The sequence below is a fragment of the Lontra canadensis genome, unplaced genomic scaffold, assembly GCF_010015895.1.
Source record: "Lontra canadensis isolate GAN:19392208 unplaced genomic scaffold, GSC_riverotter_1.0 scaffold84, whole genome shotgun sequence".
NCBI lineage: Eukaryota > Metazoa > Chordata > Mammalia > Carnivora > Mustelidae > Lontra > Lontra canadensis.
The window spans coordinates 5,924,421-5,937,691 of record NW_022631078.1 but is presented as its reverse complement, the minus strand read 5'-3'; the positions used below and the strand labels follow the sequence as shown (position 1 = coordinate 5,937,691).

General features: G+C 54.1%; 1 protein-coding gene across 6 annotated transcripts in view; it reads right to left on the bottom strand.

The window, feature by feature from the left end:
- Nucleotides 1-13,271, bottom strand: part of PACSIN2 (protein kinase C and casein kinase substrate in neurons 2) — a 129,943-nt gene that overhangs the window by 15,925 nt on the left and 100,747 nt on the right. For all 6 annotated transcript variants that reach the window (XM_032882839.1, XM_032882835.1, XM_032882838.1 and 3 more), the window contains exons 3-5: nt 3,728-3,884; nt 1,556-1,791; nt 66-221 (exon numbers count right to left, since the gene is read on the bottom strand). In XM_032882839.1, coding sequence (XP_032738730.1) covers nt 66-221; nt 1,556-1,791; nt 3,728-3,884 — 549 coding nt within the window. The remainder of the gene's footprint in view (nt 1-65; nt 222-1,555; nt 1,792-3,727; nt 3,885-13,271) is intronic.

Below are 13,271 nucleotides of genomic sequence, written 5' to 3'. Positions count from 1 at the left end.
GCCAGAGAGAGAGGCGGCCAGGCGAGGCATGTGCATTCGACATGGAGAAAGACGTGCCCATTTACCTTTAGAACGTCTTGCTTGCACTTTTCTACTTTGTCTTGCAACTTCTTAAGCTGCTCGGGGTTGAGGGACGGGTCTGCTTTGCTGTTGGTTTCTCGTGATGTGGCCAACTTCTCCTCTTTGCACGCCGCGTGGTAGGCCTTCTTTGCTGCTTCTACCTACAGCAAGAAAGAGCTCCTGAGTGCCATGTGTCTGCAAGTTCAAAATCCCGACCAGGGATTTCAGACTCTGCTGGCCCCCCCAGAGGAGGCGGGGAGCAGGCACAAAGTTGCACGTGCCGTGTGGTTACAACGGAGTTACAGGGAGGAGCTCGTCCAACAGACAAGGCTAGAGTGCCTGCTTCGGCCCGGGGAACTGTTATAGGCACTAGGGGTGCAGCGCCAAAGACGCTGGCTTTCGGGGAGCTGTCTGGCCAGGGAGGCAGCTACAAAGCTAGCTGAAGAGCAGAGTGAACAAGAGGGTGAGGAGCGCCAAGGAGGAGAGGAAGCAGGGAAGAGAGGTGGGGTGCCGTGCTGAGGCGGGGTGGGTCAAGTGCATCTGGAGGGGCTGGAGAGAGCCAGCCAAGACCACACAGAGAAAGAATGTGCAGGAGGTGCGGCTCTCTGCGGGAAGGGCAGGCCCGGCGGCTGGAACAGCACATGCGAAGAACGTTCCAAAATTCCAGAGCTACCAGGAGGGATAGAGCTGGGAAGCAGAATTATAGGCCACCGGCTCCACGGCCATCTCACACGGGGAGAACACGCACACACATGCGCGTGCACACACAGTGGCCGTATCTGTATTTCACACATGCTTCCTTCCTTGAGCCAAAGTCACAGAGCTCATTCTAGAGAGGAAAGATGAGTTCTGTACCCGTAATCTCATGAGGGGGTGAGAGGGCAGTAGTTATAAATGAGGCCACGGACAAGAAGCAAAAGAAAAGAGACATGGCAAATGCCAAGACACGGAAAAAAGAAGGAAAGCCTGTCGTTACAACCCAAAGATGGAGGTCTGTTCCGGGTGATTCTGAGGAGGAGGAATATGAGGGGGAGGGAGATGGGGCGGCTCCTGAGAAAAGCCAGCGAGTGGAGGCATGAGGAAGCAGCAAGTCGGCCTGGGGGTGGGGGGGGGCCGGCGGGGGGGGGGGGGGGGGGGGGGGAAGGGTGCACCTGTGGGCCGGGGCTGCGGGTAGGAGAGCCTCCAGCTAGCCAAGGCTGGATGAGACTCAGTGGCTTTGGTTGCTACTTTTTGAAAAACCTGTAATGGTATTATTTGCAAATTTCAAAGAAAAAAATATATAAAAGAAAGACAAATTTTAAATTAACACTTTCTACTAGCCCAAAGGCACTTTCGTGTGTTGAGCTCGGGTTAATACTAGCCACGATGGGCTACTGGCCCGACGGGTGGCCTCATCTCTACCGCTGTTAGCATCCCGGGCAGAAAGCACTCAGAGGGTCTAGCCACGAAGCACAGGGTCACGCTGGGCAGGGAGCAGCCCGCAGGAGGGAGGCACCTCTTTCAGCTTCTTGGCCCAGGGCTTCTGCGCCTTCCGAAAGCCGTCCTCGGCTTCTTTGGTCTCCTTGAAGCCTCCCATCATCTGCTTGTGAAAGGCCTCCTTCTGCCAGTTCTTGATCTTCTCGAAGTCCTCGTTCATCAAAGAGGCCTTCACCTCCAAGTGCAGCTCGCTCACCTTCTCCGCCTCGGACATGAGCGCTGTCCAGGCTTTCTCCAGCGTCCCATACTGGGGCCCTGGCACAAGAGAGAAGCTGGTGGTTACTGGGCACCAGGGCTCCCAGACAGGCCCTGATGGGGATCCTGTCCGTTAAACTCTCTCAGAGGGGAGGACGGGATTCTGGGCCAGCAGCCTGGCTGCGGGGGGCCGGGAGGTTTCCTTTTGGTTCTCTCAGGTAGTTCGCTCTCAGTGGCTGTTCCTTTTTCAGTCTGGGATGAAGAAAGAATAAGGAACTGAAGCTGGATCCACTCAACCATTCTTTTGTTACGACAATTAGGGAATTACACATATTTCCTTTTTTTAAAGTCACTAAGCTTTTTAAAAACTTCAGTTTCTGCATCTTGGAAGTTTGATTTTGCTCAAGGCTGGCTGGAGAAGGAGGGGCCTCTGAAGTGAGGGGAGCTCTCCGGCTCAGGTGCTCTGGCAGCCCACCCCGCCCTGCCCCGCGGAGGACTCCTCGGCTCCTCTCCCATTCACTCCCCTGGGGAAACAGAGCGTGGCTCAGAGCAAACTGCAAGAGCTGCCTGTCAGACGGGGCTGTCTCCTCCGCAGAATGGAAGCTCTGTCTTGGGGAGAGGAAGGAGAGTTGGAGGCAGGAACCTGCTCTGGCCAGATGGAAATCTCTAGACAGTGGTCACCGCAAACACTGTGCTCAGGAAGGAAGCTCCTCATCTGGCCTGTCGTTTTGTTGAGGGGTGGGGTGGCAGGGCAGAGAGAGAGGGAGGAGAGGCCATGAGAGCATCTGAGGATGAAAACGGGAAGACCCAGGTCCTGCCTCTAGGCTCCCCCAGGGGACAGTCACTGTTCAAGCTGGGGAATGACACAGAGAGGCACTGGAGGGATCTCGAGATGACAGTGGAAGGTGAGCCCTTCTGAACTTCGAATCCCCTGTGTCTATAAAATGAGCAGCTCCCTCTCCCGCCTTGGTCTGTAACACAGTGGTGGGATCCACAAGGTAAGGGGGCATGGGTGCTCTGTGAACCTCAAGTTCTGAATAAACACAAGGGACCAAGCTGGCAGCTGGGTCCTAACAGGTGGAAATCAAACAACGACAGTTACGGTTTACTGAGGGTGCTGGCCCCCCCCTGGCTACTCCTCACCCGTGCGTGGCCACCTCGCTCCCCGACACCTACCCTGAACCAAGGCACTGTGGCAGGCCCCACGGATGACTTGTTTCAGCAACAGGGGACAGATGAGCAGCCAGTCCAGACCCAGCTACAGCTGCCTGGGGCCCTGCCCCTCTACGACCGTTCAGCCAGACGGTTCCCCATCTTCCGAGGTCAGCCATCACGGTGGAAAGGCCTGGCCCACAGCACACCCTGAGAAAGTCCCACTATCCGGCTTCTGTCTCAGAAAACCCCATAATCCATCAAGCCCCCGGTTTACTGCTGGGAAGTGCGTTCTGAGCACAATCCAGACCCACAGCAGCACTCTGTTACTAAGCTCCAGAATCTTCTGAGTGTTTTGCTAATGAGGGAGTGGGGGTGAAGCCTGTACCACACAACACCTCTTGTTATCCCTGTCACGATTCAGAATGAGAAAGCCTGCTGGGTGTCACCGTCTAGCCTTACCTGATGGGCTACACAGTCCGGCTTACAGGTAACTCTCCGTGTTGGAACCCACAGTGTGTAACAGCAAGGCCTCTGACGTGATAGCCACTTTACTCAAACCTGGGCCCTGAAGGAGCTGTTCTGAGTTAGACGGGGAAGGGTAGCATGTCCCATGGGTTGACAAGGGCTGTGATGGGAGACCCTGGAGCTGTCTGCAGAGGGGCCCCATGCCACAGAGAAAGAGAAAGAAAGCCTGCACAGCCTGTGCTGCTGGATGACGGCACCCTGCCGCTCCCCCATGTGAATCACAGCCCCCTAGAGCTATAGATGCACCCCTGCCCTGATCCTGTGAGGTCTGCCCAGAGCTCCTGGGCAGAGATATCCCAGGTGGCGGCCTCCCTACCTTTCTCCACGAGCTGCCTCCAGCGCCGCGCCCACTCTGTGAGCTGCTGTGCGTACGCCTTCTCGATGCGCGCCCGCTCGTGCAGGCAGTTCATGAGGTCGCTGCATAGACGGTGGCCATCGTCGATCCGCTTCACGGTCCGCTTGTAATTCCCGACCTAGGAGACAGAACCACGCTGTGAGGCCAGGGGCCCCTCCTGGGAGTGAGGCAGCCTGACGCTCACGGCTGGACAAACAGCCTCCATGCTAGCTGGGCTCCCCTCTCCCACTCGAAAGGCATCCTGTTGGAGGACAAGCGCCCCAGTTTTATTACAAGCAGCAACACTAAAATTTGGAGCTTAATAACCATATGGCCAGTGTCCACACTCTGACCCGTGGGTCAGGGAAGGAGACAGACAAGCCCAGGGAGGGCTGTGATAGAGGGAAGTGAAGGGCCGAGGGTGCCCAAAAGGCATATTGTGAAAACTGAGGCGCAGGGACAGCTCCCCGGAATAAGTGAGGTCTCACTAGAGATTTAAGAGAAAAAAAGAATTCAGTAACTCAGATTAAAATGATTATTTATTTGCCAGAGAGCGAGCGAGCACATACACGCACAAGCAGGGGGAACAGCAGCAGAGGGAGACGCAGGCTCCCTGTAAAAGAGCCCAAGGCGGGACCCAGGACCCTGGGATCATGACCTGAGCTAAAGGCAGAGGCTTTAACCCACTGAGCCACCCAGGCGCCCCTGCCTTCCGCATTAATGGCGTCCCGCGCTAGATTATTATTACTTCCCGATTAGAGCAATAAATGCTATTTCCCACTAAGGAGCACCCAGTGTGTGCCAGGCACCACAGCCGGTGTCTTACACCTCCAAATATTGCCCTGCCTTAATGAGCAGGACTGACTGTCCCCATCTTAAGAGGAGAACAGCAAGGCCTGGAGAACGACATGGTTCCCCGGATCCTGCAGCAGCAGGGGCTGGGCTGCCGCTGAGGGCAGTGGTTCGCATGGTTCCAGGGAGGACAGTGTGTTTACCTGCTCTGCCAAGGGTCATGGTGAGTTTTGACGGCTTTCTCTCACGTGTGAAAAGAGAAACTAGCTCATCTATCAAATACATAAAGAATAATTAACAAAACATTAGTGGCTACTTTGGGGTGAGAATCAAAAGTGTTCAATATGTTTCATTCTTTCTGCAGTCGGTGTGGCAGGAGAGCCCGACCGCGAGGAAAAGTGGCAGGAAAAAGATCTGTTCTATTTCAACCGTTTCTTTCCCCGTCTTCAAAAATCTTCAACAACCCTGATCAGTTTTACTGTTTCTAAAGCTCTCTGCCCGGGTGATCACTCTCCTACTTCATCTCTGTTTGGACTCAGTTGGAAAGCTCCTGGAGAACAGGGAGGACTAGTTCCCACTTCTCCAGAGAAGGGGACGGTCTACTCCCCCGGGCAGGCTGCAGAGACCAACGGCACAGCCTGCTAACTCCAACTTTTGAACACTGCAAACTACCTGTTTCTCCCATTCTGAGCTGAGTTAACCACATGAAGGGTGTGGTGGGGAAGACTTCGCAGAGGGACAGAACACAGGGGCCCCACAAGGAGACGGGCAGTGGGGGAGAAGGGGTCCTAGCTCCTTCAGGAAGGGCTGTCCCTGAGGCCAGAGAGAACCCTGCTCCCCTGGGAACAGCGAGGACCCCTGGAAGCAAAGTGGCCCCGAGCGGTGGTCTCCTGCCTGCTGGACAGCCTGAACAGCCCTGCGAGCCCATGTCAGTTGTCGTCCTGGCCAGTGCGTGGCCACAGGCTGCTGCTCCTCACCAACACACAGACCCCTCCACTCTATCCTTCGGCAGCCCCTTTCTTGGCAAGGCAAAAGCAAGCACTTTTTTCCCCATTTTTATTTATTTATTTTTGAGAGAGCACGAGTCGGGGCGGGGGGCACAGAGGGAGAGGGAGAGAGGCTCTCAAGCAGACACCCCACTGAGCATGGACACTGGCAACATGGGGCTCGATCTCACCACACTGAGATCATGACCTGGGCTGAAATCAAAGTCGGTGGCTTAACCAACTGAGCCACCCAGGGGCCCCCAAAAGCAAACATTTCACAACCAGCTGGAAGTGACACCGTGTGCTCACTTCCCTTAAAATGGGGCCTTGCTGTTATTTTTGAAATTTACAGCAGGATGAAAACAAGTAACCTACAAAACAAAACCCTGCTGCTGCGCTGGTGGCAAGAAGGGCTAAGCTCATCACAGCTTGACTGAGATGTAACAGTAGACAGGACACCATGAGCCAGAGCTGACTTTCAGCTCACTGTCACCAACAATCTCCACACTGGTAATCACGATCACAATACGCTGGCTCTCCAGAAACCTGCCCACTTCTCTGCTTTTCAAAACCCTTGTAAAAAGATTTAGGGAAAAGAAAAAGGTTAACTCCTAAAAAGACACCTGTCCCTACGACCTTCGGCGCGTACCTTAGTTGCTGTTCATGTTTAAAGGACAAACCCTTAAAATCTGAGAAGCAACAAGGAATACAGGCAGGATGTTTCCAGAAGCATGAGTTTAGGTTTAAATGCTGCCACTGTGACCACTGAGGCCAAGGGGAGAAGGGAGTGCTCAAGACACTCCAGCATCGTCCGCCCCACTGAGCTTTGCTGGGTGAAAAGGCTCCGTGCGGGTGCAGGCCGGCCATCCGTTTAGTGCACACACAGGGACACACACCACTGTCTCACCTCCACAGACTGCCCAGTGACAGAGCAGTGAGGCCTTCCCGCTGCCCTGGACAAGGCACCGGCAGTCGTCTTAACAGCAGAACGACTGACAGCTGTTTCTCTAAGCTGAAATATAATCCACATACGTCACATTCACCCTTCACAGGGCTCCGCTAGGTGAGTACGGATGAACCCTGTGGGTAACCATCACCATATCCAGGGGCAGACACTTCCATCTGCCACCACGTTCCCCGCACCCCCCTGCAGTCAGTCTCTGCCCCACACAGCCCCGCAAACGCTGATGATCTGTGTCCCTTGTAGGGGCCAGCGGCAGGCCGCCCCCAGACAGGCCACTTTGGCATGAAGATTATTTTGAGTTAAAAAACAATCATACCCTCAGATTCTGATTCTTTACCTCCCCCGCAGCTGCCTACAAAGAATCTAGATAGAGGACTTGCTCCGGGAAGAGAGCTGCCACCATAGAGAACTACATTATACTCTGAACTAGGCTTGGGGGACAGGGCGGAACCCAGCAAGGCCTATCTGATCAACGTCCTCCGTGTCCCATTGTTTCTGAGGGGCCCAGCAAACATTCACGTTTCCTAAACATTTACTCTTTTTTATCTTCCTGTGAATCACATTCTTTCCCTTTGAAGTCCCAGACCCCTACCCACTCCTCCCAAGTTCAGGATGACGTATGTACCTCATTTTGCCTGTCTTTGGAATATGCCGTATCTGTGCAGATTCCACACATATACGAATTAAGTTATATTTTCTCCCGTTATGTCAATTTGATTCTTAGTCCAGCTGGAAGGAGCTCTTCTGGCCCAGCACTGCTGACCAGGCTGTCCAGGGTATGTGGATCGCACAAGATGTGGTCTGGCTTTTGAGACCGATCCGGTTATGGTCTGCGTTACTGTCTGTGTCCACAGTTTACTCCTTTTCATTGCTAAGAGGTACCCTACTGAATGCATATACCGTCATTCGTTTGCCTTGTCACCTGCTAGAGGACACTGGGGTTGTTCCCAGCTTGGGGCAATTATGGAAGAAAAAAAAAAAAAGCCATAAACATTCACAGACAGGTCTTTGCACAGACGTAGGTCCTCATTTCTTTTGGGCAAATACTCAGGAGTGGAAGTGTTGTACAGTAAGTCTATGTCTAACTTTATAAGGAATCGACAGACTCGTACCCCAAGCGTCTGGGGATTCTGCACGTTCTGTACTCCTCACGGCAGCGCACGAGGGTCCCAACGGGTACGCACTCTCCCTAGCACTTGGTACCGTCAGGCTGGTTTGTTCAGTATTTTGCCACGTTAGTATGCAGCAATTATCTCCCTGAGATTTTAATTTGCACTTCCCTAATGCCCAGCGATGTTGAGCGTCTTTTCTTGGTCCTGTCACCCATCTGTCTTCTGCGGTGGTGTGTTCTCTTTTTTTTAAAATACATTTTATAAACTGAGGTATGATGATGACTGGTTTTTTAAAATGCAAGGGGAGTTCATTTTCAAATACAGGACAAACGGGTCGCATGTTAAAGTGAGGACCTATATGGTTAGCTATTTCTGTCTTATCGGTTTTATAATTTAAGTTTCTCTCTTGTTTTTTTAAAACACTAGTTTGTTCTGAGGTGGCCAAATGGCAAAGAACTTGATGTAGAATTTAAAAAATACATGAGATTTCTTCCAAACCTTATTATCAATTGATTTATTCACAAAATGCCCATTTTATTTATTTGTCAGAGAGAGAGAGGGAGAGAGAGAGAGCACAGGCAGACAGAATGGCAGGCAGAGGCAGAGGGAGAAGCAGGCTCCCTGACGAGCAAGGAGCCCGATGTGGGACTCGATCCCAGGACGCTGGGATCATGACCTGAGCCGAAGGCAGCTGCTTAACCAACTGAGCCACCCAGGCGTCCCACAAAATGTCCATTTTAAAAGCCAGGTGTGAAGCTAGCTATGTTCCCAACTTCCTTGAAATTCAGGCTCACTCCCTCTGATACCAAGATACTAAAGACCTCAACACACAGACGTCTGGGTGTAGGGCTGGGACACCCTCTTCTCCCTCGGGGACTGCTCAACCAGAGGGAGGAGGAGGAGCTGGGGAAGGTGTACTGGAGGCAACAACCAAACTTCATTTTCAAGGACAAGTAGGAAGCTGGCCAGGCTGAAGGTGAGGAGAGATAAAGGTCTCCAGCAAGAGAACAGTGTTGGTGAAAAGATGTACCAGCACTGGGACTCAGGTGTGCAATCAGGAGGCATGGAGCAGGGATCATGGGATGCGAGGGAATGACTAGCAACTTAGACGGGGTGGGAGGGGGGGTGTCAGGTGCAGCTGGAGGTGGGAGCGTGTCAGATAGTGAGACATCTCAAGGTCATCCTGAAGGGTGCCATATTCGGGGACTGCTGGGGTTCAGGAGGGTGAAGCTTCTGGAGGAAGGAGTGAGAATGGCCTCCTCAGCCTGGGGCCATGGCAGTGGGGGAGAGAGAGTGGGAAAGGTGGAAAAAGGACCGTTCTGTCCTCCAGGTGGCAGGTAGGAGCCGGACAGAGGTAGCAGGATCCCAGTCAGTGCCCAGGGGCTGTAGACTTCGCAGGACTACCAAGGTACCTTTGCAGGCACCTCAGGGGCTGTAGTCTTCGCAGACGGGGCTTGGGAAAGAGCAGAACCACCATGCTTCTAGAGTTCTCCAGAAGCCACTCTCCTGCCCCCACTTCCCCGGGGGGATGGGAGGCACACTCCTCCCAACCCCCAAGCTCTGCCGTCCTCCCAGGAATCTGAATCACTCTATCTTCTCTCCAACGACACAATTCCCCACCCAGGGGCCTATGGCCCCCTAGCAGCCTGCCCTCCTCCAGGCTCCTACCTCTCCCTTTCTTTAAGTCTGGCCCCAGTCATTCTTCTGGTTTTCCTCCACCCCAGGCACGGAGAATCCAGTGTGGGACACGCCTCGATTTCCAGTCAGCGAGGAGTCGTCTGGGGCTAGAGTTGCAGCAAACCTTGTGCAGAAACATCTGCATAATCCGGAACCAGAAGAGAGACTGTGGCTTCTGTCTAAAGCCCAGCAGGAGTATAATTACAGCCGTCTCGCCCCAGGGACTGCTCAAACAGGTCGTACCAGTTCCTCCCCTATCCTCTGCGTGTAAACACTCTGGAACCCCTTTCACAAGGACAGGGGAGAATGCCTGCCTCTCTGACTCTGGGGGCTACTTAGCTTGGCCGACTCCCTTCTGTGGTACACAGTGGCCAGAGGCAACAGGAAGGCTGGAGGCTCTGGAAGCTACTGAATGAGACCTCTGGGGATCCCAGGTAGGTGACTCGGAAAGTGAACCTGCAGCTCCTCTTGAGTCTCCCACCCATCATCCCCCCCGTTTCTTCTTCTTTTTTTTAAAGATTTTATTTATTTTGAGAGAGAGCGCGAGCACACACAGGTGAGGGGGAGGGGCAGAGAGAGAGGGAGAAGCAGGCCCCCCCTAAAGCTGGAAGCACGAAGCAGGGCTCGATCCCAGGACCCCGGGATCGTGACCTGAGCTGAAGACGCTCAACGCACTGAGCCACCCAGGCGCCCCTGAGTCGGTCCTTTGTACTCTCCCCTCCGGTCGCTGACCACCAGACCCATCACACGCACAGATTACCTGATTACAGCCGAAATCCCAGAGCGAAACCAGTGGCCCATGTGAGAATGGAACCAGGCAGAGCTGCCCCAGAGCTCACAGTCCCCTCCCCGTGGCTTCTTCCTGCCTGCCCATGGCTCATTTCAACACCCCCAACCATCCCAACGGACGCCGCCCGCCGGCCCCCGGGACCCCAGTGAAGTTCTGGCTGTCTCCCTGCCGACCGGCAGCACAACAGAGTGTGGGAGCAGCGGTCTGTGCCCGGAACAGCCTGTCCCCCTAGCCAGCCCCCGCGTCCACACCCCCAGATGGCCTCCCTTCGTGCTGTGTGGACCAGAGCCTGCGGGGAACAGGACATCGAGCCCAGATACCATCCAACTCTTTGCCCTAAGAAGGTGTGGGCCTTCGGGGCACCTGGGTGGCTTAGTCGGTTAAGCGTCTTCCTTCAGCTCAGGTCATGATCCCAGGGTCCGGGGATCGAGCCCCACGTTGGGCTCTCTGCTCAGTGGGGAGTCCGCTTCCCCCTCTCCCTCTGCTCTTCTGCTTGTGCTGGCTCTCGTTCTCTCTCTCTCTCAAATAAATAAATAATATATTAAAAAAAAAGAAGGTGTGGACCTTCGCCTTCCTCAGCCACCACTCTTTCTCCACTGCCTCCCACTGGCTCTGCCACACGGCTGGTGCTCAATAAAAACTTAAGGGAGGACAAGACAGTGACCAGAAGAAAACGTAGGTGACTATCAGTGTGACTTAGGGCCAGGCAGGATCCTTAAAATGTCTAGTCAAAGCTCTACAAATACTTAGATACACATGTGCTGTGTGTATAAATGAATTTTATTACATCAAATATTAAGGGTTTCTGTTCAGAAATCCCCAGCACGGACAAAACGAACAGACTGCAAACACTACTTCCCAACCTGTTCTGTGTAAACGGACAAGAGGCTAAACTGGGATGCGCCAGGAGGTCCCATAGAGCCACATGAGAAAGTCGGGCCCTGAGGGAAGCTGGGCAAAGCGTCTGATTAGGGCGACCTCAGAGAGAAGCGAAGTCTGAGGGGCTCACAGCAGCAGGGGGCTCCCCCTCGTGCGACTAGGGGGCGCCCACGATCACAAGCCTCTTCTCTTCACTCCTGCAGCCTGGCAAAGCCAGGGGTGGGAAACGCCAAGTGTGGGGCAGAGGGGCACACAGGACGCTCGCTGTACACACTGGTGGAAAACAGCCTGGAGCGGGCCTGGGAAAGAGCAGGCGGTAGTTAAGTCACTAAGCACACACATGCCCTCTGAGGACCCAGCAATCTTGTCCCTGAGTCAGAGCCCCACAGAAATGTTCTCTTGGGCCGTGGGCATGCAGGAGTCTCCTCCCTGGGGAATGTGTGGGTGAAAGTGGGGGGGCAGGGGCATACCAACGTGGAGGCAAGTAGCAAGAACCGCAGGACTAGGTGTAGACACCGCAACCTGCACAGATCTTACCAGGAGCGGAGAAACAAACAGAACAGCAGGGACCGTGACGGCCTCGCTGGGAATTAAGAACAGTTGTACACAAAGCAAGGCTACAGAGTTTACAAGAGCCGGGGCCAACACAAGTCCTATCACTAGGAAAGGGACTAGTGTCGAAGGCAGGGAGAGAGATGGTGAAGGGCATGGGTGGCTGAGTCCCGTCCTACCTGTCCCAGTTCCAGTTCTCTACTAAGGCTTGGCTTGTCTTCCCCATGGAGGCTTCTCTGATGCCCGCTGTCCCCGCTGGACCACCAAGAGGGAGCGCCTGGATCACCCACACTGGCAGACAGTCGGGACCAATTCCCCACCACAGGCTCTTGCTTGCCGGTCCACCGGGGGGCCACGAGGGCCCTTCCACACACTGTTCCCATGGCCCGCAGCCACAGCATGTCCCACATGGGTCACAGTCATGTATGGTAGCCCCCGCCCCAGCTGGACTGCAAACCTCCAGCCACAGGCACCGTGCGCTGGTCTTCATCAGCAGGAGCATCATAATAGAGCATGCTTACACTCTGCAAGGCAGTGTGCTAATAGCTCTTCGTGGGCCACCTCATTTAATCCTGTGACAATCCCCAGCACTGGCTACTATTAGTGTTGCCATTTTACAGGAAATGAAACTGAGGTTTAAAAGGTACAAAGTCACCCATGATCACGCAGCCAGAAAAAGGCAGAGCCCACCTTCCAGAACCTTCCTCAGGCCAAGAACAGACAGGATAAAGCCAAGACTCCATGGGTCGTCAGGTGATGTGTGTGCTTCCAACCAGCCCCTTGGGCCCCAGGAAAGGCCACAGGCGAAGTTCAAGACTGAAAAGTAATGTATAGGCCCGGCTCCTGATTCCACTGTGTGCCACTGAGGATCATGTCAGAAACCCCAAACCTGTAAACTCCTAAGACCACTTGCCAAAGACGACCTTGATTTCACTCTCAGAAGGCTCATGCCCTTTAACCTGTGACCCTGAAGGCTGAAGCAGCACAACAGCACCTTCCGTGTTCTGGAGAGGCAGGTTCAAGGGTGAGGCAGCTGTGCTGTACTGACTGGACAGAAGGAAAAGCCCTTGGTGTTGTCCCTCCCTCCTGGCAAGTCCACAGTGTCAGAGTCCAATGTTTTACCCAAAGCTGATAAAGTACACTGAGAGGCTCCAGGATATTCTCAACCAGCTCTTCTGAAAGACAAGGATGAAAGATGACACTTCTGGGATACCTTAATGGCAGTCCTGCAGATGGCAACCAGATTGGCTAAGTGAGTTTCTGTTATCTGTTTTGAGTCCCTCAGCGCCCCCCCCCACCCCCGTAAGGTCACCTCTTAGGAGGGAGAGGCAAAGATCTGGCCCTGCCCCCACATAAATGACCTTGTACTCTTGTCTCTCCCGCCACCATTCCGTTCCTTCGGCCGTAAGCTGGAGGCAGAACTGATTTCACAAGGACTAAACACACTGGGCTGGGGTGGGTTTCGTCCCAGCGGGCGTGCTCTTAGCCCAGCTCAGGCACCACTTAACCAGACCTGGCCATCTCTCCATCGTGTCCACCGGGAGACAAATGAAGAGAGGGGACAGGATTAGATGATCTCCTAGGGCCCTTTGTAATTCCAGGATTTCTACCTGAAGAGTCTGTCACTGCTACCAGCAGGCTGGCTGCCCCCTGAAGCCCTCATAACTCAATTTTTGAGAGCCTGGCCCCGCCCCCGCCACGCACCAGTGTGTAAGAACACCTAACCATGTGCCAAGGACTGTGTGAGGGACGAGGGGTAATGGTGAACAAACCG